This window comes from Oryctolagus cuniculus, chromosome 2 (genome assembly GCF_051225735.1).
Source record: "Oryctolagus cuniculus isolate XC-2025 breed Fujian yellow rabbit chromosome 2, ASM5122573v1, whole genome shotgun sequence".
Taxonomy (NCBI): Eukaryota; Metazoa; Chordata; class Mammalia; order Lagomorpha; family Leporidae; genus Oryctolagus; species Oryctolagus cuniculus.
Genome location: NC_142868.1, coordinates 168,580,105 through 168,606,266, shown reverse-complemented (window position 1 = coordinate 168,606,266; position 26,162 = coordinate 168,580,105). Strand labels below are relative to the sequence as shown.

Here is a 26,162-nt window from a genome sequence, read left to right as displayed (position 1 = left end):
GCTGGGTTGATCTGAAGCCAGGAGCTTCTTCCAGGTCTCCCACATAGCTACAGGGGCCCAAGGACTTGGGCCATCTTCTACTGCTTTCCCAGGGCATAGAAGTAGAGCTGGATCGCAAGTGGAGCAGCCAGGACTTGAACCGGTGTCTATATGGGATGCCAGCACTGAAGCCAGAGCCTATTTCCACTATGCCACAGCACCAGCCAGCCAGAAGGGTTTTAATTTAGGATTTTTTTTTTTTTTTTAGATTTTGGAATACTCGTAAGCACATAATGAGACATTCTGGGGATGGAACAAGTCCAAACACAAATTCATTTATGTTTCACATACATCTTATAAACACAGCCTGAAGGTAATTTTACATATTTTCAGTGCACCTGTGCTTTGTGACTCATCACATGAGATCAGATACGCAATTTTCCACTTGTGGTGTCATGTCAGTACGCAGAAAGTTTCAGATTTTGGAATATCTCATTTCAGATATTCAAATTACGGATGCTCAACCTACAGCTAGTCATTAAAAATCTAATGAAATGACAAAGTATCTTCATATGTATATGAGTTATAAAAATCATTTAATATGCAGAAGATACTCAATTCAACCTACAGATTTGGTTTAGGTCCAGTAATGATTCACAATGTTTAATTCATTTTGTACTCATTACTGCCAGAGCTCTAGGTCAAGCCTAATACCACCTTCTCTGTAAAGCTTGTTGTGATTTCTCCCAACCAGAAACAAAGCTCTCCTTCCTTTAAACTCATGTAGCTATGGTTTGTTTCTATCACATCAGTCCATTTATTCAGTCTACAAGTATTTACTGAGACTCTAACACAACTGTACTTCAAAAAAAGTAAGGAAAATGCATGTTTAGAAAAAATACATGATTGTATTTCAAAAATTTTTTGTACCAACATATATTTACCTTCTAATTCCATCTTTTCTCAAACATTCTGAAGTGCCCTTGTACCTGTCAGGTGTTCTCTAAGGCTTTAGAACACAGCAGTGAATACAGCAAAATTACCAGCTTCCTGGATTTGTGCACATGTGGGGAGAGACAGCTAATAAGCGAATAAATATGTGGTGAAACATCAGACAAAGAGCAGCTTCTATGAAGCTAACACAACCTAAAAGTTCATGCCCCATCACCTGCACAGGGCTCTCTCAGAGCTGCAAGGACAAGGAAGGTTTTTCAGGTAAAAAGGAGGGGCCAGGTTGTTATCAGGAAGTATTTTATGTGAACACTCCTGATTAAATGTGTAAAGGGACCTGCCTCTAGGTGACAAATACAAGGATATTTCAAAAAGTTTGTGGAAAATCTGAACTAAGACAAAGGTTTATTTTTGTGTAGAAAATTTTTTGAAATTCATGCATAATTTCCTTTTAACAGGCATTTTCATGAACTTCCTGAAGACTACTCATATTTTGGAAGGACTTCTTTTCTTGTTCTAAATACTCACTTTCCAAATTTTTATTCTAATGTATTTTTGTCTCAATAAGGGCTCCCTAAATTGTATAAACTTCAGGCCCCACAAAATCTGGATCCACACTGAGTAAAGGCTATAAGTGGGTAGAGGCGTGCTGTTTTTTATACAGAACAAATCCATTAAAAGGTGACATTTGAGCTGAGATCTAAGGGAAATGAAGCAAACCGTGCAGATATTGGGAAAGCAGGAAAAAAGCAAATGCAAAAACCCTGAGAGAGAGCATGAAGAACAGAGCAGGTTACAAGGACAGTAGCAGGAGAAATACAGAATAATAAATAACTCTAGAATATTACCAGTTGACAATGACTAGTGTCAGGCACTATTCTGAGAGCTTTTCCAAGCAATCTCATTTTACAACTAAGGAAACTGAAGCACAATAAGAAGGATTAAGTGATTGGCCCAAAGTCAAAGAGCTAGTGGGTGGTGAAATTAGGTAGTCTGGCTTCTGCATCCTGCTCCTAAATCACCATACCATGCTACAGAGGGGCTGGTGGCAGAGATTACAAAGCATCCAGAGAACCTCTCAGCTAGTAAGAGATTTAATATGACAGAAATGAGGAATCCAATAAGGTTTTGATATCCAACTATGACAGACAGAAGCAGGTACACCTTTTCTGTTCCTGTAAATACCAAATACTGAGCCTTGTTATTTTTGCTACTCTACTCAAAGTCCCTACCACATTTCCTTTCATATTACAGCAGTTAAATGTATGACATTTATGAGAGAACTCACTGTTCATTCTCAATGTAGAATAGTACATTAGATATGTTTTCACAAATAAGTACTCAAAAAGATCAAAACATGTAGCTAAATATCTTCCTTAGGGAAACATTTGTATTAAAGTCATATAGCCTTTTTGTTTGCTTGTTTTTGTTTCTTAAGAAATTACCATGCGATCTGTTCCACTATTACTTTCCATCTCAAATACAAGCTACTGATAGGAAATTCTATTTTAATCAACTTCAAATAATCTTTGTGAAGTTTGAGGCATTTCTTCTGGTCTCTCTAGACTTTATCCTCCTCTGAGCATAACCACAGCTTTCTTTCCTAAATGCTTAAGATCTTCATGTTCCTTATCAGCAGTGAGGTTTAAGAACTAAGTCTTCCAGAAAGTTTATTTAAAATGCTATTATGGAAGTCTTTGATAATATTAATCAGAATATACTGATAGATGCAAAGTTACAAATAAGTCAACACACAATTCTTTCCAAGTTAATTTCTTTATTTCACTGTCCAATCCTCAATGTTTCTCTTGTCAGCTTTCATTGGAAATCCAAATCTATTTATGAAGTCTACCATGTGAATGATACTTTGGAGTTTGGCAATACTACAGACCCTCCTTCATAGAGAACGGTTTGCAAACACACACAGATAAGTCATCAATATAAACACTTCCAAGCATGTGCTACAAGAAACCAGTACCACAGACAAGTGATAGATATTACAGAGAAGAATCTCATCAATTAAGTTTGCAGTCTGCTGGGTGAAGCAATATTTAACAGGTTTCTTTGCGTCAAGACTTCTCAGTCTCTAAAATACTCATGATACTGCTTTCCCACAAACATCCCAACCATGCTTTTGAAAATGCCTGTGTACAGAATGTAGCAAGTGCCAACAAAGTCCAGTCCAGCAGTAAAAGATGACTCCAAGGCATCAAGCCTTGCTAATTGTCAACACTGGGGCTTTTGACACAAGCTGGATATGAGGAAAGGCATACATTTGGAGGGAGATATACTCTGGAGAGAGGTCAACTTCACGCAGTGGCCTAAAGCTCAAAAGAAAGCACAAGGCTTGAGACAGAGCTTGGAGACCACACAGGGAACAACCTCCAGATAAGGAGGAGGTTAAGACACTTCCTTTAGGGACACATTCAGACTCTTCCTTCAAAACCTCCTATGCCTTACCCTAACTCCAGCTTTACCATCTCCTGCTTCTTTCTAGCAATAAACCTAGAAAAACATCAAAACATAGACTTTAAGGGTAGGAATAATAAACTGGAAAACAACCCGAGAAAAAATGGCACCACACATGTGAAAATCCTATTAAATGCTGATAATGACATCTAGTATAGCACTACCTAATTTCTCCAAGAAAACTTTCAAATGACAACCCCCAGATCATTTGTTGTTTTCTTTTTTTGGATCATGGACCTCTTTGAGAAAACAATGAATGGTATAAGCTATGTCTCCAGAACATGAATACATGAAACACCAAGCCTTTTAATTTCAGGGGAGTCCATGGGCCTCCTGGGCCCAACTACAGAGTCCTGGTTGTCAACCTGTAGGTCCCCAGGTAACCCCAGCTGTAGCTATTTGTGACAGATAAAGCCTGCACAGCTAGGGGAACTTAAAAGTGAGGTGTGAGTTTAAAAACAAACAAAAAATGAAAACAAAAATCCCTTATGTCTTCCAGCAGACACAATGCAGATAAAGGGTACATTGGCAATGGCCTGAAAATAATAAAGGTAACTTATGTGTGGGGGAAAAACACTTGTCATTTATTTAAAACAGAAAGGCACATGATGGAAATAATAGCTTCAAAACAAACAGCTCCAAGAGGCTAAGTGTTTTCATAAAGTTGCGTAGCTAACAAATCCCAGATCACCCACATCCTCCTTCAACCTTTTTAAACTATGCCACTCAAATACAATTAATATGCTCATACATTGCATAAGATACAGTTTTCAAAATAAAATCACTTCAAACACCAACCTTTCAAGAATGACTATAAATAATTAGGCCTCTAACTCATTTACTTAATCCAATCATTCCATTTTTAGCACCTAAGCACTGACAAATTAAGGAGCAAATTATATGTATTAGCTTTTGAAAACAAAATGCACTCCTCTCTAATGAACACAATTTATATAAATAAAAATCTAAAGCAGCAAAACAAATATGAAAAATATGTATCTTTATAGCTTGAATTTGATTATGGACAAAAAAATACAATAATACAAAAAAATACAAGTTTAAGCTTTGGGTTACTTAGCAGGCAGGGGTATGATGCCATCAACCACAGCGGGTTTCTCTGCTTTGGGTCTCTGCTATCAGGTCTGGCAGGCTGGTGTCAAGCACCTCTTGTATGATGTCTGCTTGGCAGACAACAAAAGCAGTGAGGCCCAGCTGCAACCGAGAGACTGGATAGTCCAACTACTACTTAAAGATCCACGCTCACTCCAAATGTGGCCACAACTCAAATGCTGAACTAAATGCGTTCCTCAATTTCTCCACTGGAAATGTAGTACTACAAAATCTGCCAATCCTGTCTTTGTAGACAGAGCTGCCGAGTGGTTAAGAATGGAGTCTAACTAGTTACAATTTCGGCTTTGCCACCTACCAACTTTGACAGGTTACTTTAATTTCCACATGCCTCAACTTCTTCAGCTGAAAAATGGAATTAATAACAGCACAATATCATAGGACTTTCAGGCTTAAGTAGAAACAGTGCTGGGTTAGTATTAGGCACACCACATAATGTTAGATAGTATTATTATTTTAAAGTGATGACAAGATTAATCAACTTACTGTACTTCGATTGCACTTAAATGTCCTTATGACACTGCATGCCCTAAACTTTACTACTAGCCATTTTTTAAAATACACTAAATATACAGCCAATAACTCCTGTAAAGAACTCTAAAAAAATTATCATACATACTGCCACCTAAGATTTATACATTCATAAAGTTTTAGTTAACTTTTCTTCTAAATATAATTGGACTTCCCCAACCATCCACTAGTACTTGGACCATCAACTTCTATTTTCACAATCACCAAAACATTATTTTTTTCCTGAGCTATTACAATGGTCACCTACTATTCTTCCCCTCCAACCTACTCTTCACACTGCAGTAGAAAGATCTTTAAAAATCCAGATCTAGAGGCAGGCCTTTAGCTCAGCAATACAGACTCCTGTCTTCTACATCAGTTCTTGGATCTGGCTCTGCCCCCCGACTCCAGCTTCCTGCTGGCGCAGGCTGTTGGAGGCAGGCAATGGTGAGTTCCCCAAGTAACTGGGTTCTGGCCACTCATGTGAGAGACCTGAACTGAGTCCTCAGGTCTCAGCTTTGGCTATTGGGCAGATTTAGGGAGTGAATCAATGATGGGAGCTTTTTCATATGTTTCTATTGCTTTCTCTATTAAGCTTTACAAAAAAATGTAATTAAATCCAAATCTAATTCCACTCCCCTGTTTAAAAACCAAAACAAAACCCTGCAATGGCTCACCACTTAGAAGATAGTTCTATCTCCTTATAAGAACTAAGAGCCCTGCAAGATCTGGAACACCCTCCCTCTGGCTCCTCAAGCCATTAAAGCATTCTTTCAAGTCTCTGCCCACTCCTTTAAGGGCCACTACACACAGGCTTTCTCTATCTAGCATTCTCCCCTCTTGACCCTGCCCCAACTTTCAGACCTCAGCTGAGGGGTGATAGAACCTCTGACTTCCCACAGATGATCAGGCCTTCCAAGTGACATGCTCTCATAGCCCTAATCCTCTTCTTTGCTGCATAAAACCGCATTTTAATAAAATTTAATAATAATCTATAGTGTTAAATGCTGCTCTTGTCCAAAAAATATATGTAAACTTCAAGTCAGATCTGAAACCACATCTTACTGCTACAACCATGTACAGAGTACTTTACATACTTTACGTGTACTCAATCTATTTGTACTGAGATACACGACTGAGAAAAGCAAAACATCAAGAGCACAAGATTAATGCAGAACACTGGCTGCATTATCCTACATATCTAAGTCACTATATGCATTACATATGGTGAAGACAGAGTGAAAACCTATTGCTTAAACACGGCAAAGCAAAGTTAAGACTAAACTTTCCAATGTAGAATTTTCTTTGTGCATCCTCAGGTGTTGGTGAAACAGGAGGAGTTCAACTTCAGTTACCAGTAAGAAGATACACAACTAAATCAAGACTGCTGCCACATTTGGCAAGATTCTCCTCTCTTGGCAGTCTGTGCGAGGCCAAGAGTTGAGCTGGCCAGGGAAGACTGATTTATCTTCCCACATTTAGAAGTGGTCCCTCTACGACAGGAATGCTGCACTGCTAATGGACTTTGAATTCTAACCTTGTCCCAACCAGTACATTTCTTTAAGTATTCAGTTCACTTAAAAAACAAAAACAAAACAGCTGATTCTTGTGTATGACTGACAAAAGCAAGTTTAATGTGGGATCTCAAAATTCGACTTGCAGAAAACAAAGTAGCATTCAACCCCCCCCCCAAAAAAAAAACACCCACACGCTAACTACATGCCTTTTACAAAAGACATTCATTACTTGGAAAATTAAAAGAAAGTGACAGGCTGATGCTAAAAAAAAAAAAAAGGCTAAAGGTTGTGGATGGAGGTTGTCCGACGCAATAATGAGCAGCAGGCCTGGTGGGCAGCAGCTCCCCACATGGAGCGGAAGACCCCGGGTGCGGTTGTCACGCAGCTTCACCAATGCCAAGCCCCTGCTGTCCTGTCCGTCGCACTGACCCTGGCCATGCAACAATCGCCCAGCCCCTCTGTGCACCAGGAGGGGCGCCGGCCCGCTCCCGTGCAACCCCGGCCCCGCAAAGGCGGGCTGGAGCGGAGGTGTCAAAAATCGCGGCTAAGGGAGGGCTCAGGTAAGGACTGCGAGGTCTCGGGGTGAAGCGGCTGCCCTCTTTGTTCAAGCCCAGGCATCCGGCCCTCAGCGCCCTGTCCTCCTCCTCCCCCACTGCTCCCGGGCGCCGACGTCTCCCGAGGACCGGCGGCGCGGCCCCGGGCGTCGCGACTCCGCGGCGCCCCGGCCCTCCCCGCGGCGGGTCGCGACCCGCGGCCTCGGCGGCGCGCGGCCCCGGCTCTCACCTTGTAGACGTCACCGTAGGTGCCGCTGCCGATGCGCTGAATCAGCTCGAAATCCTCTTGCGGGTTCCGGCGGGACAGATCGAAGCCGGGGTTCATGGCGGGCCCCAGGTGCCCCCCGCCTCCCTCCCGGCCAGGGGAGGGGGGGCGCTCAGGGGGCCACACGGAGAGTGGGCGCCGCGACCGGCCCCCTTGCTCCCCCGCCGGTCACAATCGCCCGGCTCCACGCTGCGGCCGCCGCTCCCCTCACGCCGCCGCGGACCACGACGACCGGCCTAACCGTCCCCGCCCCTCGCAGCCTGCCGCCGGCCGAGCCCGGGTCACACCCACAAGGAGAGGAGAACGCTCGCAGCCCCTCGCTCGGGGTGAAACTCCAACATGGCTTCCGCTTTCGCCGCTCCTCCCCCTCCCCTTACTCCTGCTCCTCTACTCCTCCTCCTTTTCCCGGCCCGGGCCCGACTGCGCAGCCGCGATCCCGGTGGGAGCGTTCCCAGGCTCCGGCGCGCGCCCGTCTCCGCGCGCGCTCCCGAGCCCGGCGCTGGGCCGGCCTGGCTACGCGGTTGGTGGGGGACAGGCGGCCAGTGGCGCGGCCCCTTCAGGCTCCTGAGTTCCCCGGCCCCCGCAACAACAAAGTTGGGAGGTTGTAGTATCTGGTCCCGGTCCTAAGCAGGTGGTGTGGTTTTAATTGGGAAGACAGCCAAGTCCAAACTTTTGTGTTTTTTGAGCACCTACACATAGTGGCACGGCCTTTCTGGGGTTACGGTTGGGGAGCCCTGTCCCCCACCCCCAAACACACACACGCAGGACGGTGGGCTGTGCCTGCTCCGGTTCCCGACACCCGGCCCTGGGGGGTAACCCTGGGTGGACGGCGTGGGAGGCCGGCCGCGCGCGGAACGAGGCGGTGACTGACCTCCCTCACCGGAGGGCGGGGACCGTGCGAGCTGTCAGGCGGCCCAGCCAACGCGGTGCAGGCTGCAGCGTGGACTACCACATCCACTCCCGCACCTGAAGGGCAAACACGTGACACCCTAGAAATGCTTCAGCTGCGACCTTCCCTAGCCAAAACTCCACCCTGCCGAAGACGGCGACCGGGAGCGTGACGTCCAAACTTCAGGGACACCGGCACCGACTGGTAATACTTGTACAGGGAAGCCTGTGGGAAGCAGAGGGTTACTTTTCTCAATACGCTGCCCACTGGGTAGTTCCAAAAACGTTCATCAGTTGGGAGAATGGCCACGTCCTTGGCTTTTACTTCAGAAATGCTAAGTTTTCTAAGAAATTGTTTGCCCAGAGTATGTTGTGACTGAAAGGTGTCGGCACACAGTCATCTCTTAGCATATACAAGTCACCTTTCAACTCTCCAGTTTTTAATAATTTGAAAGCATCAGTAATATGAGAGGGTCACTTAAATTACTGGCCCTGGAGTGTGGATCATTGGGTTTCTTCTAGATGGATCTATTTTAAGGCTCTAGTATTTTGTTCTGGCTTTTAAGATTTATTTATTTGAAAATCAGTCTGAAGGAGAGGGAGAGACAGAGAATCTTTCATCTGCTGGTTCACTGCCCGGGTGGCCTGCAACAGCTAGGTCTGGGCCAGGGAGAAGCCAGGAACCACTAACTCCATCATAGTTTCTCACATGGGTGGCTGGGGCCCAAGCACTTGGGCCATTTTCCCAGGTGTATTAACAGGAAGCAGGGTGGGAAGTGGAGTAGTCAGGACTCCAGCTGCGGCTTAACCTGCTGTGCCACCTGGGGCTCCAAGGCTCTGGTATCTTGAGAATTATTACACTGTTGGCAATAAAGGTTACTCCGTGGTTAAGGAAACTGCTTTTGCTGGTTTAAAGTACTTGGGATAGGAGGAAGACTTCTTCCTTTAGCTGGTCCAACATTTGCAGAATGTTTGCCCTGTTTAGGCCAAATGTGAAGATCATTAGCCCAGAATTCAGACAAGCAGACCTAACAAACTTTCCCAAATAGGAATCAGCTCTGCTCTCTTTCTCTGCCTTTTTAGTGCCTGAAAGGCAAATTCTCTGGACTAAATGCTGTACAAGAAAGTTCTAATGGTTTCACTGTTTTGTTTGCTGGGATTATCATCTGTGCAAATAACTTTGCATTTGCATCACTAATAGACTTCTTTCAAAGGAAAAAGACATTTCAGTAGAGTTGGAACACTCTTTAAAAGTTTTGTTTGTTCCATTTTGGCAGAGCCAAGTTGGTCTTTTTGAAAAGAGGTGGATTTTCCTGTGAGGGCCTGATTTGCAGTGTGAGTTACAACTTAAATAAAAAGGGCTTTTGTATTTAACTGCTCACAAAGAATAAAATATTTTTCTTTTTTGGAATATACTTATGACCAAATGTACGCTCTCTTTTTCTGTTCTGACATTCCTCACCTTTTTTAGAAGTAACACTAGCGATCATACTTTCACTGAATCAGAAAGAACTCCACTCCTCTATGATTAGAAACATCCTTAGAAGTCATCTTATCTTCTCAGTTCAGAAATCACTTCTATGATACCTCTCCTGGATTTATTGCCCCTTGAATACCTTCAGGACAAGGGCACTCTCTGCTTCTCAGAGCAATCCCACTTCATTGTGAGATAGTGCTCTTGTGAATGATCATAAAAACTAATAAAAAAAAAAATCTGACATTACCAAGTGCTAACCAAGTGCTAACCAAGTGCCAGGAACTAAGCCAAGTACTTTCCACGCATTGTCTCATTTAATTCATAAAAAAACCTAATGGCATAGATAATATCTCCATTTTATGAAGCACAGGTAGACTACACTATTCAAGATAACACAGAAAGCTCCAATTTGAAATGAAGCCAGACTCTTACCCTCTGGTCTATACATTTATATATATATACACACACACATATACACATATATATTACATACATATAATTTATTTCTTTATTACTCAGAGGAGAAGAAAAGCTTTTATCTTCTGGTGACTCCCCAGATAACTGCAACAACCAAAAATGTAGGGCCAGACCTGAACCAGGAACTCAGTCCACGTCTCTTGTGTGGGTGGCCGGCACCCAACTACTTGAACCATCATCACCACTGCCTCCACATTAGCAAAATGCTGGAATCAGAAGCTGTGCCAGGACTCAAGCCCAGGGATGTGGGCATCTTAATGCTTCTCAATCACTAAACCAAATGTTGGCCTCACTGTATTACAGTATAATACATGTTATAATATATAATTTCTTTTACGCTAAGTGCAAATCTGCCTCCCTGTAATATGTTTAGAGGTGATGATTACTAGATTCTGGTGGTACAGAACGCAGAAAAGAAAATCATGGTTCCTGTCCTTGAGGAGTTTGCAGTTTCACAAAACAGTGTGAGAAGCACTGAGGAGGAGCAGGAACGTAGACTGGAAGAAGATTCAGGAATGAGGTTGAAACTGATCCCTGAGGAATATGCAAAAGTTAGCCAGACAACAAGAGAAGATGGCACGCTGCAGAATGGCCACTGACCCCAGCCACTTAAAGTGCCTATCGAGCTAAGCGTCACACAGCAGGGAGTACAAAAAGGCTGAGATGGGTAGCAACCCCCAGTTGCCACCATATCCAGATTTTCCTGTTGGCCCATCCTTCAAGTCCTCTTCTCTGACAACCCATTGGATCTACTTTGTCTTTCTTCTTATTATTATTAATTTTTTTACTTCTTTATTTTCATTTTATTTGTAAGAGAGAGAGAAAGAGAACTCCCATCCACTGATTCACTCCTTAAGTGCTCACAGCAGCTGAGCTGGACCAGGCTGAAGCCAGGAGCCAGAAACTCAATCCTGTTCTCCCACATAGGTGGCAGGGACCCAAGCATTTGAGCCATCGCTTGCTGCCTCCAAGGGTGTACATTACCAGGAAGCTGGATCCAAAGTGAAGTAACTGGGAGTTGAACCAGGAACTCTGGTATGGGATGCTGGCGTCTCAAGCAGCAGCTTGACCTGCTGTGCTGCACGCCAGCCCCATTTTCTGGCTTATTGAGGTCCCTGTTTGACACGACCACCACTCAGCTTTTCAGTACACCAACAGCTCTGGATAAGGTACACTGAGCAAGCTTTAGCTCAGAAAGGTTCACTACAACCAGGTTGTTCACTGGGGAAGAGACTCAGACACAACATACATGTGAAATAATAGGTGTATACAATACAGCTACATCTGCCTAAATTACGAGAAGAGAGGGAAAGGGAGCAATGAGACTAAAAAAGTTACATTTATTTTTTTTTAAATTTTATTTCTGTTTTCCCTAGCTTTACTGAGGTCTAATTGACAAAGCAGGATATATTTGCAGTATACAATGTGCTGTTTCAATATACATTGTGAAATGATTCCTAAAATCTGGCTGAAAAAAATTTATAAATTCAAACATACTTAAGGAATAATAGGATGCAGTCCTTCAGCACGGAAGTTGAGATGCCCCTTGGGACACCGGTTTCTCATGTTGGAGTACCTGGGTTTGAGTCCTGACTCTGCTTCTAATTCCAGCCTCCCGCTAATACATACCCTTGCAGGCAGTAGATAACAGCTCAAGTACTTGAATTCCTGCTACCCATAGAGACCTGGGTTGAGTTCCCAACTCCTGGCTTTGACCTGGTCCCACCCTGGGGTTTATGGGCATTTGAGGAATGAACCTGTAGATTAGAGATCTCTCTGTGTCTGTCCCTTGCTCTTTCTGCCTTTCAAATAAAATGAAAATAAAATTTTTAAAATGTTTATCTTCTGAACTAGTATGATTTTGAGAATATTTTCCATTGTGTTAAAGGCTGACTTTCATGACAGTCATGGAGATGAAGATAGGATTTAGGAAGCTATTGTAACAACTATTTTTTTTTTAAGTTTTATTTATTTATTTTGAAAGTCAGAGTTGGAGAGATCTTCTGTCTGCTGGTTAACTCCACAGATGGCCACAATGATCAGGACTGGGCCAGGCCAAAGCCAGGAGCCAGGAGCTTTGTATAGGCCTCCTACTTGGGTGGCAAGGGCCCAAATATTTGGACCAGCTCCATTAGCAGGGAGCTGGATCAGAAGGGGATCAGCCGGGATACAAACTGTCACCCACATGGGATGACAGCATCACGGGCAGCAGTTTTGGACATGCCACAACTCTGTCCCCTGTAACAACTTTTTTTTTTTTTTTTTTTTTTTTTGACAGGCAGAGTGGACAGTGAGAGAGAGAGAGACAAAGAGAAAGGTCTTCCTTTGCCGTTGGTTCACTCTCCAATGGCCGCCGCGGTTGGCGCGCTGCGGCCGGCGCACCGCGCTGATCCGATGGCAGGAGCCAGGAGCCAGGTGCTTTTCCTGGTCTCCCATGGGGTGCAGGGCCCAAACACCTGGGCCATCCTCCACTGCACTCCCTGGCCACAGCAGAGGGCTGGCCTGGAAGAGGGGCAACCGGGACAGAATCCGGCGCCCCGACCGGGACTAGAACCCGGTGTGCAGGCGCCGCTAGGCGGAGGATTAGCCTAGTGAGCCGCGGCGCCGGCCTTGTAACAACTTTTTAGAGACGCTGACTTAAGGCCCAGAGCACTGAGGATAGAGAAAAGGAAAGACCTCAGAGATAATTGGGAAATAGAAATTACAGGCACGGGGAGGTGAGGACGCAGGTAGAGAATTCAGTGACGTGACAGAGACATGGGAGGAATACAGGCTTCTCTAGGCAGTTTCTGAGGATTGTGATAGCATTTGCCATGTGAAAGGGAAATAGTGTCATTTGTGGGAGGGTTTTAGCTTTGGATTAAAGAGGATGATTGTATGTTGTACCTGTTAAATTTGAGGTGCCCAACTAGAAATGTAAAGTTAGTGATAAATGTGTGGGTCTAAAACTTAAGAAAAGTTCTCAGGACTAATTTTTATTTTTGGGGAATCGTAATTCAGAAATATTGAGAAACTGTCATGTGCTAAACATTGTATTAGGTTTTGGTGATATAGTAGGACATGGCACCTGGACTCGGGAACGCAGATGTGTACTCATGTAGTTATAGCAAAATGGGTACAGGGGAGAAGAGCTAGAATAAGATACTGGATGTATGTTAGGTTAATAATTTGGTTCTTTTTCATATGTATGTATGTGTATATTTTTTAAACCACTATTTTTAAAAATACTGCCTCAGACTGTATTTTACAGGTGAGGCAGAACTCTGCTTGGGAGTCTTCAGGTGTCAGCTCTTGGCCTCTCCTCTGTTATTCTGGGAAATTCAGCTCCGCTTCCATGTTTGCATATCTCCTAACACAGTATTTCTTTTTATTTATTTATTTATTTATTTATTTGACAGATAGAGTTAGACAGTGAGAGAGAGACAGAGAGAAAGGTCTTTCCTCCTCTGGTTCACCCCCCAAATGGCCGCTACTGTCAGAACTACACCTATCCAAAGCCAGGAGCCAGGTGCTTCCTCCCAGTCTCCCATGCAGGTGCAGGGACCCAAGCACCCGGGCCAACCACCACTGCCCTCCCGGGCCACAGCAGAGAACTGGACTGGAAGAGGAGCAACCAGGACTAGAACCTGGCATCCATATGGGATGCTGGCACTGCAGGTGGAGGATTAACCAAGTGAGCCACAGTGCTGGCCCTCTTTTTTTTTTTTTTTTTTTTTTTTTTTTTTTTAATTTGAAGGTCAGAGTTGCACAGAGAGAGGAGAGGTAGAGAAAGATAGAAAGAGGTCTTCCATCCGATGGTTTATTCTCCAATTGGCCACAATGGCCAGAGCTGCGCTGATCTGAAGCCAGGAGCCAGGAGCTTCTTCCAGGTCTCCCACGCAGGTGCAGGGGCCCAAGGACTTGGGCCATCTTCTACTGCTTTCACAGGCCATAGCAGAGAGCTGGATTGGAAGAGGAGCAGCGGGGACTAGAACTGGCACCCAAATGGGATGCCGGTGCTTCAGGCCAGGGTGTTAACTCCCTGTGCCACAGCACCAGCCTCCACAGTATTTCTTAATGAAGTGTTTATTAGCATTTTGTGTGGGATAATTTTTTCTTATGTGGGATGATCCCCATGCATTATAGTAACCCTGCTCCTCCTCCCCCCCATGTCATTACTGCTCCCAGCTGTGCTGACAGAAACACAAAAATGAACACATTATCAAGGCCTGGGGTTTGACTGGGTAGCTGCGGGTGACTGTACTGAGAATGTTTTCCTGTTGTGTCTCTCGGGAGAACCATCACCAACACCAAACTGTTTATCAAAGTATTCCTATGTTGTACAGTGTATTTCCTGAAATTCTGAAATGTGAAGTTTGGTTCTTTTTATTCCATCTCTAGTGTTGAGCACCCAAGTAGTTTTTCACTGTCCTCTATGGATCCACAGCCAATTCCACCTGTCCTTTATCACATGTTCCTTGGAACACTTTGGAAAGCACTGAATCTGGTCTTTTCAGGTTATGGAAGTCTTCATGGAGGAAGGAACATCTAAGCTGAGACTTAAAAGACAGATGTGAAATTAGCAAGGCAAGAAGGTGTATTCCATGCCAAGTGTAGAAAGGTTGCATTCAGGGCCGGCACCATGGCTCACTAGGCTAATCCTCCGCTTGCGGCATCAGCACCCCGGGTTCTAGTCCCGGTTAAGGCGCCAGATTCTGTCCCAGTCGCTCCTCTTCCTGTCCAGCTCTCTGCTGTGGCCCGGGAGTGCAGTGGAGGATGGCCGAAGTACTTGGGCCCTACACCCCCATGGGAGACCAGGAGAAGCACCTGGCTCCTGCCTTCGGATCAGCGCAGTGCGCCAGCCGCAGCGCTCCGGCCACAGCAGCCACTGGGGGGTGAACCAACAGCAAAGGAAGACCTTTCTCTCTGTCTCTCTCTCTCACTGTCCACTCTGCCTGTCAAAAAAAAAAAAAAAGGGTTGCATTCAAAGAAATGAAAATACCTCTGTGGTAAAGGAGGTAACACTTGACTGTGGAGGGGGAAGCAGGCAGTAGTCTATGAGGAGCATGCAAATCACTTTAAATTATTTGGATTTTTAAATGCTGAACAAAAAGCAGCTATTGATGGAATTTTAGCACAGGAATAACATCTTATTTGTGACTCACCAGCTACAGTGTGGAAAATGAATTGGAGGCCATTGGCAGGACTTCAGACGTGATGGAAGATGGTTAGGGGACTATAGGTGAATGTGGTGACCAAATCAACATACAGTGATGGAAATATTTGAAACTGTGAGTTGAGATGAAGTCTCATGGAGAAAATACATGTGATAGGCAGAAATTCAATTCCTAGAGAACCCCAACATTTAGAGTGTGAGCACAGGAAGAGGTCCCAACAAAGAAAGCTAGGAAGATGGAACCAGTTATGGTGTGTGGGAGTAGAGTGATGAGGTAGCCACAGGCTCAGGTCTCCCTTTGGAGAAGTACCTGCTGCAAGGGACATGATTGGCTAACAGTCTCCAGCCACCATGCCTTTTGGATACATCACATCGCTTATCCGGAAGTCTCTCCCCCTCGATGTTCTAGCCAATGACTGAGAATGGCCATTCTTGCCCAATGAAGTTTTCCTTGATGGGAAATCTTTGCTCTGGTGTTCCCCAATGGCCAGTCTACACCTTTCCCAGATGTGCTCTGCAGACAGGCTCTTCCTACTCAATCATTCCCTCACTCATTCTTCCATACACAGTAAGACATGCACTGTAGTCCCAGGCCCTTCCCACCTACTCTTTTATTTTTTTATTTTTTATTTTTTGACAGGCAGAGTGGACAGTGAGAGAGAGACAGAGAAAGGTCTTCCTTTGCCATTGGTTCACCCTCCAATGGCCGCCGCAGCCGGCACGCCGTGCTGATCTGATGGCAGGAGCCAGGTACTTATCCTGGTCTCCCATGGGGTGCAGGGCCCAAGGACTTGGGCCATCCTCCACTGCACTCCCTGGCCACAGCAGAGAGCTGGCCTGGAAGAGGGGCAACCGGGACAGAATCTGGCGCCCCGACCGGGACTAGAACCCGGTGTGCCGGCGCCACAAGGCAGAGGATTAGCCTAGTGAGCCACGGTGCCGGCCCCCCACCTACTCTTGCACCCGTGCCTCTTCATCCTTCACAGGTGTTTCCATTGATAAGTGTTTTATACTTCTCTCTTTCTCTCAAATAAGTAAATAAAAATATAAGAAAAAATATCTTCACATTTCTAATTCAATCTTTATAAAAAAATTTTTTTAAATTTTTTTATTTTTTGACAGGCAGAGTTAACAGTGAGAGAGAGAGACAGAGAGAAAGGTCTTCCTTTTGCCGTTGGTTTACCACCCAAAGTGGCCGCTACGGCCAGCGCATTGCGGCCAGTGCGCTACGCTGATCTGAAGCCAGGAGCCAGGTGCTTCTCCTGGTCTCCCATATGTGTGCAGGGCCCAAGGATCTGGGCCATCCTCCACTGCACTCCCTGGCCACAGCAGAGAGCTGGACTGGAAGAGGAGCAACCAGGACAGAATCCGGCGCCCTGACCGGGACTAGAACCCCGTGTGCTGGCGCTGCAGGTGGAGGATTAGCCTAGTGAGCTGGGGAGCCGGCCCTCTAATTCAATCTTATCATCTGCTGAATTGATATAAATGTTATCAGTGAAGCAAAGGAATTTTAAGAGACAAATGGATAAGCAGTGTCAAAGAGAAACTACGAAAGAGGGTGACAGAAGTATATCATTGTTTGTTATTATGGTCGGTTCTGACTTAAACTATTAAAGTTCATATTTCCTCTTCTGCTATTTTGTTTCCTTTTAGTTATATTCTTCCAAATTATTTTCAACTTTTTTCATATACCATAATAGCCATATATCTCAATTGCACACATTTAATTTGTTGATATCTTTCTAAATTTAGGCACAAAGACTTAGGCTCAGTGTTCCAAATTCAGTCAAGTCAATATTGAATATGAGGGGACTATAACTACCAATTATGTGAACACTCTGTTGTAGCCTATGCTTTAATTCAATATTTTAAAGTCTGGTGACTTACTTTATTTGTTAATTTTTTTTGAAAGGCAGAGAGAGAGGGAGATATTCCATCTGTTTTTCAATTCCCAAATGCTCACAACAGCTGGGACTGAACCAGACTTAAGCCAGGTACCAGGAACTCTATCTGGGTCTCCCATGTGGGTGGCAAGGACCTAAGCATTTAAGCTACCTTCCCAAGGTGCTCATTAGCAGGAAGCTGGATCAGAAGTGGAGGTGGGACTTGATTCTAGATACTTTTATATAGGAGACTTCCCAAGCAGCAGCTTAACCTGCTCTGTCGTAACACCCTCCCATTGATCTGATTCAATTGTTTTTATAGCCATAACAAACTCAGAGATACTGTACTATCCAATTCCAGGAGATGCTATTCAGATTGTAATCTGTAATTACATAACCCTCAACTCCAACCTGACCCTTGGATCTTGATCAAAAAACTCTCCCAAACACATATTTGCTCCCCTTTGAATCACATGCTCACAGATGTTCTTGAATCATAGTGCCATTCTAACTGGGATCTTAACCCTAGGCCAAACATCTACCCCTTGGTTCATCAAAAAAAAATGTACTTGAAAGACAATGAGACAGAGTGAATTTCTTAAAAATACAAAAATACTTTGTATGTTAAGTTAGGATTTATCTGATGGTGTGAACTTTCTTTGTTGAACATCTGATACTGTCAGAATAGTTTTAACATGTGTTGATGGCATCATTGTTCTCATTGTGTAAGGAACCAAAGGAAGGAAACTCATGAAAATTCCCCTCTTTGTATTTTATTTACAAAAGGGTAAGATTTTACAGGACATTTGTGAATAACTCTTTTTAAGGCATAAGCATGGAGCTGCAGATAGGGGGTCTATGTCTGTTTACATGTCTGGAAATGTTTCTATGGACTTGTAGTGCCTGGAAGTAGAACACTCTTATATTGCTGATGCCATTATTTAGAGTGTATTTTGCCTCTCATGCAAGGAGAGCACTCTCCTGCTATTCCAAATATACCCCAAACACCATGTCTGCAAATCTGAGTGTGGTCTGTTTTCTGCTACGTGGTACAAGCCTCTTAATTGGTCTCTCCAGCCCCATTCTCTTCCTCTTCTGATAATATTGCACCTGGCCAGTAAATATGCTTCCAAAATGTCAACAATGGAAATATGGAAGTCTTAAGGGAAGGCTAAATTTGGAATAAAAGTGAGTTCATATTTAGGCCTGTTGATTGGAGGGGCTAAGAGGCCTTTCAAGGAGTGGCTATTGCAAGGATAATGACAGATGTGATACAAAATGCATGAGCATCTATTTGAGTCATACAAGGGAAGGTGATCAGTGCATCATGAGATCTCCTGAGTGAAGTCTAAGTGCATAGAGCTGGGGTAAGCAACCTTTTCATTTATTTTGTAAGCAAGGACCATTTAAAAAGAGCAGAGAAGGGTCTTGTTTTTTAAACATCAAAGTGAAAATAATATCACTGGATTCCATGACAAAAATGTATACTGTGAGATGATTTATGAAGGTGTGAAAGTGTTTTCCAGCCTTTCCTTGGCCTATTTTTGACATGGAATTTAGGGAATGGATACTGGAGATCTGAGTGCAGAAGGAGATAAGTTAGCCAGAAAGGAGCTAAGTCAACTTTAAAAATGATGAAAAAAAGGAGAAAGGAGAAACTAAAAATCCAAAAAGTTGAGTATTAGAATAAGAGATGTTGAACTTGTTTTTGAGGACTGGAGAATAGGATGGAATTTAAGTGTGGCTCTTTTTGAGAATTGCAAGTAAGGATTAGAATGACTTTTCTCAATTACCGTGTCATCTTATAGGGGACCCTGGGCAGAATCTGAGGTATGTGGGACTTCAAGATATATTAGAGGAGAAAGAAGAATGCCAATAAGATATTTGGTATTGCTTTTGAACCACTAAAGTACTATATGGTCATGTCTAAATCATCACAATAGAGAAGCAGTTTTCTAATCTTTTATAACTTAATTTGCATTGCTCTTTAGAGTTTATAAATGTTTTCCCATTTAAATCACATTTTATCTTTGGAATGGCTCCTTGAATTATTATCATCCATAATTTATAGATGGGGGAAATTGAAGCTCAAAGAAGTGAAAGCTAGAAGCAGATCAGGGTTTATAATTAGATCCAGTCAATTTAATATCTACTAAGCTTTGATTACTGAGTTTCTGGTTATACTAGATGCAAATGCATGAAGTGTACACCTGGTCCTCAGCTACCAAATCATTTTTTTTCTTTGTTCTTCCTCAAAGAGATTCATTATCCTCTCTTGGCTTGGGCCGGGCTGGTTCATGGTGAGATCCAGTGTTGAACATCTATACAGACAGCCAGTTTACAGGAAATATTGATTCCAGGGTACCTGTGGTAGCGTCATCAGAATTGCAAAGATAAGGAGGATATGGAAAACTCTTATACAGTACACTTGTGGGAGGTCTATAACTTGGGGAAAAACATGGGAAGGCAATTTAACAAGATTGATTAAAGCTAAAGATGCCTTTATTTTAACATCCTGACAGTTTTTCCTTAAGTGTGCAAGGAGACATATAAATGAATATTCATTGAAGCATTGTCTATAACAGGAAAATAATAGGAAATAACCTAAATTTCTATCTACTGGAGAATGTATAAGTAAATTATTGTGTGATCACACAGTGGAATATTATACATTAACTAAAATAAGTGTACTGGAACTGGAAAGTTCATAAATCTCAAAAAAAAAAAAACTAAATGAAAAAAAGCAGCAAAAGACCCATAAAGTATGATACTATTTAAATAAAGTATGTACACATAAAACAATAGATAGATATCCATGTGTGTTAAATATTTAAAAACATGCATGGTCTTAATAAATACCATATTCAGGGTGCTTGTTCCCTCTGCTATGCAAGGAGATTGATGACACAGCAGACAAAAGGCTTCAGCCAAATCCCTGTTGCTTTTTCACTTAAAAAAGAAGTGGATGTGAAGCAAATACAGCAAGAAGTTAATATTTGACAAAGTTAGGTGTGGCGGATGAACAGTTTGTTATATTATTCTCTATATTCTGTATGCTTGAAATACCTCAAAAGTATTAAAGGTACATAGGGGCCGTAGACTCTGGAATTCTGGAGGTTTTTGCTTTTTTCTTTGGGCAGAATTTTTTTTCCTCTTCCCACATTGAAATTCCATTCATTCTTTAATAACTAGCTCAAGTCTCACTACTTATTGAGAATTTCCGTGATGGCTTTGTCAGTCTACATTGTGCTTTCTTTTTCCTGAACCACTGTAGGACTGTAACGTTCTCTTGTACATAACATGTGTATAACCAGATTATTTCATGTTGTGGTTTAAATTATGTATTTTTAATGATATATATCTATATATATTAAATACATACATATATATGTATATTATATGTATGGCCTCCATTAGTATTTGGCTTTACTGTACACAAATTTTTTATTTCCAATTATATTTTAGGAGTCTTAAGAACAGGGACAATGTCGTAAACTTTAATTCTTCCTCAGTGTTTAGCAGAGCCTAACCAAATATTTATTAAAGAAAAGTGATATATTAACCAATAATTATAACCCTTCCTACAAAGCGTTTACATAGAAAGTTTAAAATACTAGTTTGAGCTACATTTCCTTTTATTTTCCCAGAGAGAGAATATTAATGAGCTGTGAAATGACCAAAAATCTGGCAGCAGAAGGGAAAAGAAAAAAATAGCATGTTTATATATTACACATTCTGAATAATCAGCTCTTGAATGATTAAGTGTGGAATATGTCTTTTAGGGGGAAACAGATTTTAAAAACTCATTTTATTACTATGGAATTTTTTTATCGATCACGTCGAGTTTTCAGATGATCCCAGGCCAAATGTAACAACTAATTTTGGAAAAACAAAATGCTTTTTATGATATCTACATAATCACATACACATATACTTTGTTATTCAGCTTTTACTCCAGTATTTATTGGACTAGACAGAGTGATCCAGGCATACTAAAAAACAAAAATTGTTCTTTCCACGGAATCAGGAAATTGATGTTAGAGAAGAAAAAATTACTTTGAGTTCAGTATACCCTTGATACATGTTGTAAAGTGTGCCTTGGTGCTTGAGGCAACCACTTGAAATCAAGTTTTTTCTGAAACCCGAGAGTAAAAGATTAGTCTATATTAATCCAGATGACTGCTGGAGAGCCCAGAAAGTAGTAAGAAGTCTGGACTGCATTGTCTTTGCTGGCAGTTAAGTATGGAGGAAGGACATCAGTTTAGGAATCAGTTTGTTCACTTTTAGTAAAATGTGTGGTCTATGTCAAAATTAACATTATTTGCTCCCTGGAAATTATCCTAATGGATCTTTGTAATGATTTATTAAATAAGACTATCACCTCATAATTCTTTGGCCTAGGTGCTATAACACCCCAAATATTTGCCCTAAATTAAATATTATCTACATAGATACTAAAAGGCTTCAAAGAGTTAATAGAAAATATCCATTACTTTTAATTCCATTTTCCATAAACTTTTTAAAGCCCTCTTGTATTTATGATTGCTTGTTTAACTTGGCAGGGTACTTCAGAGAAGGTGTACCTCTGAAAATTATTAACTGTCCTCTATCTTTGTGTCATTTGTATTCTGGCAAAGAAAACAAAAGGCACACATTTGTCTTGCAATTTGTGAGAGATGTGTATTTCCTCATATTGACCTGTTTACAGCTGTTAGTGTTAAAGCAAAACTCTAAAGCAAATTGACCACAGTGTTCTTATAGTCGTGATGAACTTTATCATTGTCCTTCGTATTTTTTTCTTTCCCCCAAATAAAGTGAAGCAAGAAAAATGGTAGTATATGCGTTATATATATTATGAATATACTCGGTTCTTAAAGTTACTGAAGTCTAAGTATTTATAACTTAGAATTCATTTCCCTTGGAGATAGTGTAATCAATTATGGATAGAGTCCAAGGCAAGGCCACAAGACCTAAATAATATTAGTAGGGGTGGCAGGATAAGTTAATTGAGAAACCATATCTTGTTTTCTTGTATTGGCTCATCATGGAAAAACCAGAAGTGTTTTTCCCTTCTGTTCTCTAGAGGGAGGGTTAGGACGCGGGGATTTCTTGAAACGCTGTTCCATGGAGGCAGAAGGCTCAATTATCTGGAATGAGAAAGGTTCGAAGAACAGGAGAATGGCCTGACTTAAGGAGAATTTGGGTTTCTTGAGCTCAGAAATAGAGAACCAATCAAGAATCAGTTTCTAAAATGGAGAAGAAGACCTATGTACATTCCACTGAGAGTACCAGCAAAGATATCTCATCTTAAAAGTGTAAAAATACTAATTTATACTAGTCTGCAGTAAATCAAGGGTGTATATTGTACATTCTACATTTGCCACTAAAAGAATTTTGAAAGAATCTGTTCACCCTTGAACTTCGTTAAGTTTATGGAAAATGCATATTATAAAAAGACTGGGGCCAGAATTGTGGCACAGCAGGTTAAGCTGCCACTTGCAATGCCAGTATCTCATATCTGAGCACCAGTTTGAGTCCTGGCTACTCTGTTGCTAGTCCAGCTTCCTGCTAATGCACCTGGGAAGGCAACAGAAGATGGCCCAAGTCTTGGCTTCCTGCCACCCACATGAGAGATTAGGATCAAATTCTGTGTTCCTGGTTTTGGCCTAGCCTAACTAGCTGTTTTAGCCATTTGGGGTGTGAACTAGCAGATGGAAGATCTTTCCCTCTTTGTGTTTCTACTTCTCTGTCATTCTTTCTCTCAAATAAATAAATAAATCTTAGAAAAGAAGCATTGTTAGAAATTATATGAGATCTTTCCAATTAATAAAACTATCAACCCATCAGGATGATATAACAATTCTAATTCTGTACATAAATAGCAATATACTTAAAATACATAAAACAAAAATTATCAAATGTATAAAGAGAAATAGACAAATCTGCATTAACAGTAGGAGCTTATGTTGCATGTTTTCCAGTAACTAATAGAACAGGTACACAAAAATTCATAAGAGTATTCAATATTGGTACCAGCATTGTAATGTAGTATTTCAAGCCACTACCTGTGATGTCAGCATCCCATATGAGTGTGGGTTCGAGACTTGGCTGCTCTGCTTCCCACCCAGCTCCCTGCTAATGTGCCTGGGGAAGTAGTGGAAGATGTCCCAAGTGTTTAAGTCCTTGCAGCTATGTGGGAGACCTGGAAGGAGCTCCTGGCTCCTGACTTCGTCCTGGCCCAGCTCTGGCACTTGCAGCCATCTGGAGAGTGAACCAGTGGATGGACAACCTCTCTGTCTCTCCCGGTCTCTCTCTCTCTCTGTAACTCTCCCTTTCAAATGAATACATTAAATCTTTTAAAAAAACACATTAAAACAAAACATGACTAACAAAAGTGATACAGCTGATATATATAGATTATTTTTTCTCAGTAACTGAAGAATTAACTTTTATTTCAAATGAACACGAAACATCTATTAAAAGTAACAGTAACTTGCACCATAAAGTAATCCTTAATATATAAAAGATTAAATCATATAAGGTATGTCCTTTGGGCAGAGGGGAATTAAGCCAATTAACAATTTTTTTAAGATTTATTTATTTATTTAAAAGTCAGAGTTCCACAGAGAGAAGGCGAGGCAGAGAGAGAGAGAGAGAGAGCGCTTCCATCTTCTGGTTCACTCCCTTGATGGCCACCAACAGCCAGAGCTGCACTGATCCGTGGCCAGGAGCCAGGAGCTTCCTCTGGGTCTCCCACACAGATGCAGGAGCCCAAGGTCATGGGCCATCCTCCACTGCTTTCCCAGGCCATAGTAGAGAGCTGGATCGAAAGTGGAGCAGCGGGTCTCGAGCCAGTGCCCGTATAGGATGCCAGCACTGCAGGCAGCAGCTTTACCTGCTATGCCACAGTGCCAGCCCCTAACAACAATTTTTTAAAACTAAAAAATTTGCAAATATATGGAAATCAAATTATATGTTTCCAAATAATCCATGGAGCAGAGAAGAAATCACAGTAGAAACTAGAAAATATTTTCAACTAAATCATAATGAATCTATGATACATTAAAAATTTTAAATGTAGCCAGGGGGCTGGCCCCATGGCTCACTTGGTTGATCCCCCACCTGCGGCACCAGCATCCCATATGGGCTCCAGGTTCTAGTCCCGGTTGCTCCTCTTCCAGTCCAGCTCTCCATTGTGGCCTGGAAAGGCAGTGTAGGATGGCCCAAGTGCTTGGGCCCCTGCACCTACATGGGAGACCAGAAGGCACCTGGCTCCCGGCTTCAGATCGGCACAGCGCTGGCAGTGGCGGCCATTAGGGAGCGAACCAACAGAGGGAAGACTTTTCTCTCTGTCTCTCTCTCAGTGTCTATAACTCTACCTGACAAGTAAATAAATAATAAAAAAATTAAAATGTAGCCAAAACTGTGTTTAGAGGGACATTTGTAATCTAAAGCATGGCATTTATAGCTTTCAATGAAAATTGTCTAAGTATTTATCTAAGGAAGTTAGAGAAAAAGGACTAAACTTGGCCTGTGTTGTGGAGAAGCATATTGGACACCATACGGGCTCTGGTTAGAGTCCCAGTTGCTTCACTTCTGATCCAGCACTTTGCTAATGGGCCTGAGAAGGCAGCAGAGAATGACCCATGTGCTTGTGCCCCTGCCACACTTGTTGGAGACTCAGATGGAGTTCCAGGCTTCTGGATTCCACCTGGCCCAACCTCAGCATTTGTGGCCATCTGGGGAATGAACCAGTGGATTTAAGATCTTTTTGTCTCTCCTCTCTCTATAACTCTGCCTTCCAACTAAATAATATATATATATATATTTTTGACAGGCAGAGTGGACACTGAGAGAGAGAGAGAGACAGAGAGAAAGGTCTTCCTTTTGCCGTTGGTTCACCCTCCAGTGGCCGCCGCGGCCAGGAGCCAGGTGCTTCTCCCGGTCTCCCATGGGGTGCAGGGTCCAAGCACTTGGGCCATCCTCCACTGCACTCCCGGGCCACAGCAGAGAGCTGGCCTGGAAGAGGGGCAACTGGGACGGAATCCAGCGCCCTGACCGGGAGTAGAACCTGGTGTGCTGGCGCTGCAAGGCGGAGGATTAGCCTAGTGAGCCGCGGCGCTGGCCCCAACTAAATAATCTTTAAAAACACAGCTAAACTTGAAGAAAGTGTAAGAAAATAGTAAAGTGAAAATAAAAAAAAAAATGAAAAAAAGTACAAAAAAGTCACTGAATAAAATAATAAAACCAATTAAGTTCCTAGTAAGACTGATCACACATAAAATAACAGATAAATACTCCTTTTCCCTGAGACTAGGCATGAAGTCAAAGTGCCTTTTATTATTGTTGTTGTTATTATTTCTGTTCCACATTGTACTAGAGATCTTAGCCAGTAAAATAAGAAAAATTCATAAAAATGTTAAAAGAAGAATTTAAAGTTCTATTACATGACACAACACGTGTCTAAGAGCCAATGTTTAAAATAAAACATAGAGTTTAATTTTTGTGACCTTGTATTTTACAATATTTTTTTTAAAAAGATACAACATGAAATGCTAAAAATCGGTAAGTTGGACTTCATACAACTAAAAACGTACTGCTCAGGGCAGGCATTGAGCATGGCAGTTAAGATATCACTATGGGGCCAGCACTGTGGTATAGTGGGTAAAGCTACAACCTGCAGTGCCAGCATCCTTTGTGGGCACTGGTTCAAGTCCTGGCTGTTCTACTTCCAATCTAGCTCTCCGCTATGGCCTGGGAAATCAGTAGAAGATGGCCCAAGTCCTTGGGCCCCTGCACCTTGCACCTGGAAGAAACTCCTGGCTCCTGGTTTCAGGTTGGCATGGCCATCTGGGGAGTGAACCAGTGGATGGAAGACTTTGTCTCTCTCTCTCTCTCTCTCTCTCTCT

At 42.4% G+C, this 26,162-nt stretch overlaps 1 protein-coding gene and 1 long non-coding RNA gene across 10 annotated transcripts in view; one reads left to right on the top strand and one right to left on the bottom strand.

Moving 5' to 3' along the window:
• Window positions 1-7,730, bottom strand: part of MAP4K3 (mitogen-activated protein kinase kinase kinase kinase 3) — a 220,684-nt gene extending 212,954 nt beyond the window's left edge. For 3 of the 6 annotated variants that reach the window (XM_051842963.3, XM_051842964.3, XM_089326507.1), the window contains exon 1: window positions 7,338-7,471. In XM_051842963.3, the coding sequence (XP_051698923.1) occupies window positions 7,338-7,433 (96 nt within the window). In that variant the 5' untranslated portion in view covers window positions 7,434-7,471. Of the gene's footprint in view, window positions 1-7,337 lie in introns of all 6 variants that reach the window. The other 3 variants (XM_051842965.3, XM_089326506.1, XM_089326505.1) reach the window with 3 other exon arrangements.
• Window positions 7,432-26,162, top strand: part of LOC103347699 (uncharacterized) — a 227,992-nt gene continuing 209,261 nt past the window's right edge. For 3 of the 4 annotated variants that reach the window (XR_016229454.1, XR_016229455.1, XR_016229456.1), the window contains exon 1: window positions 7,432-8,466. This is a non-coding gene — a long non-coding RNA (uncharacterized LOC103347699). Of the gene's footprint in view, window positions 8,467-18,499; window positions 18,621-26,162 lie in introns of those variants that run through there. The other variant, XR_016229457.1, reaches the window with a different exon arrangement.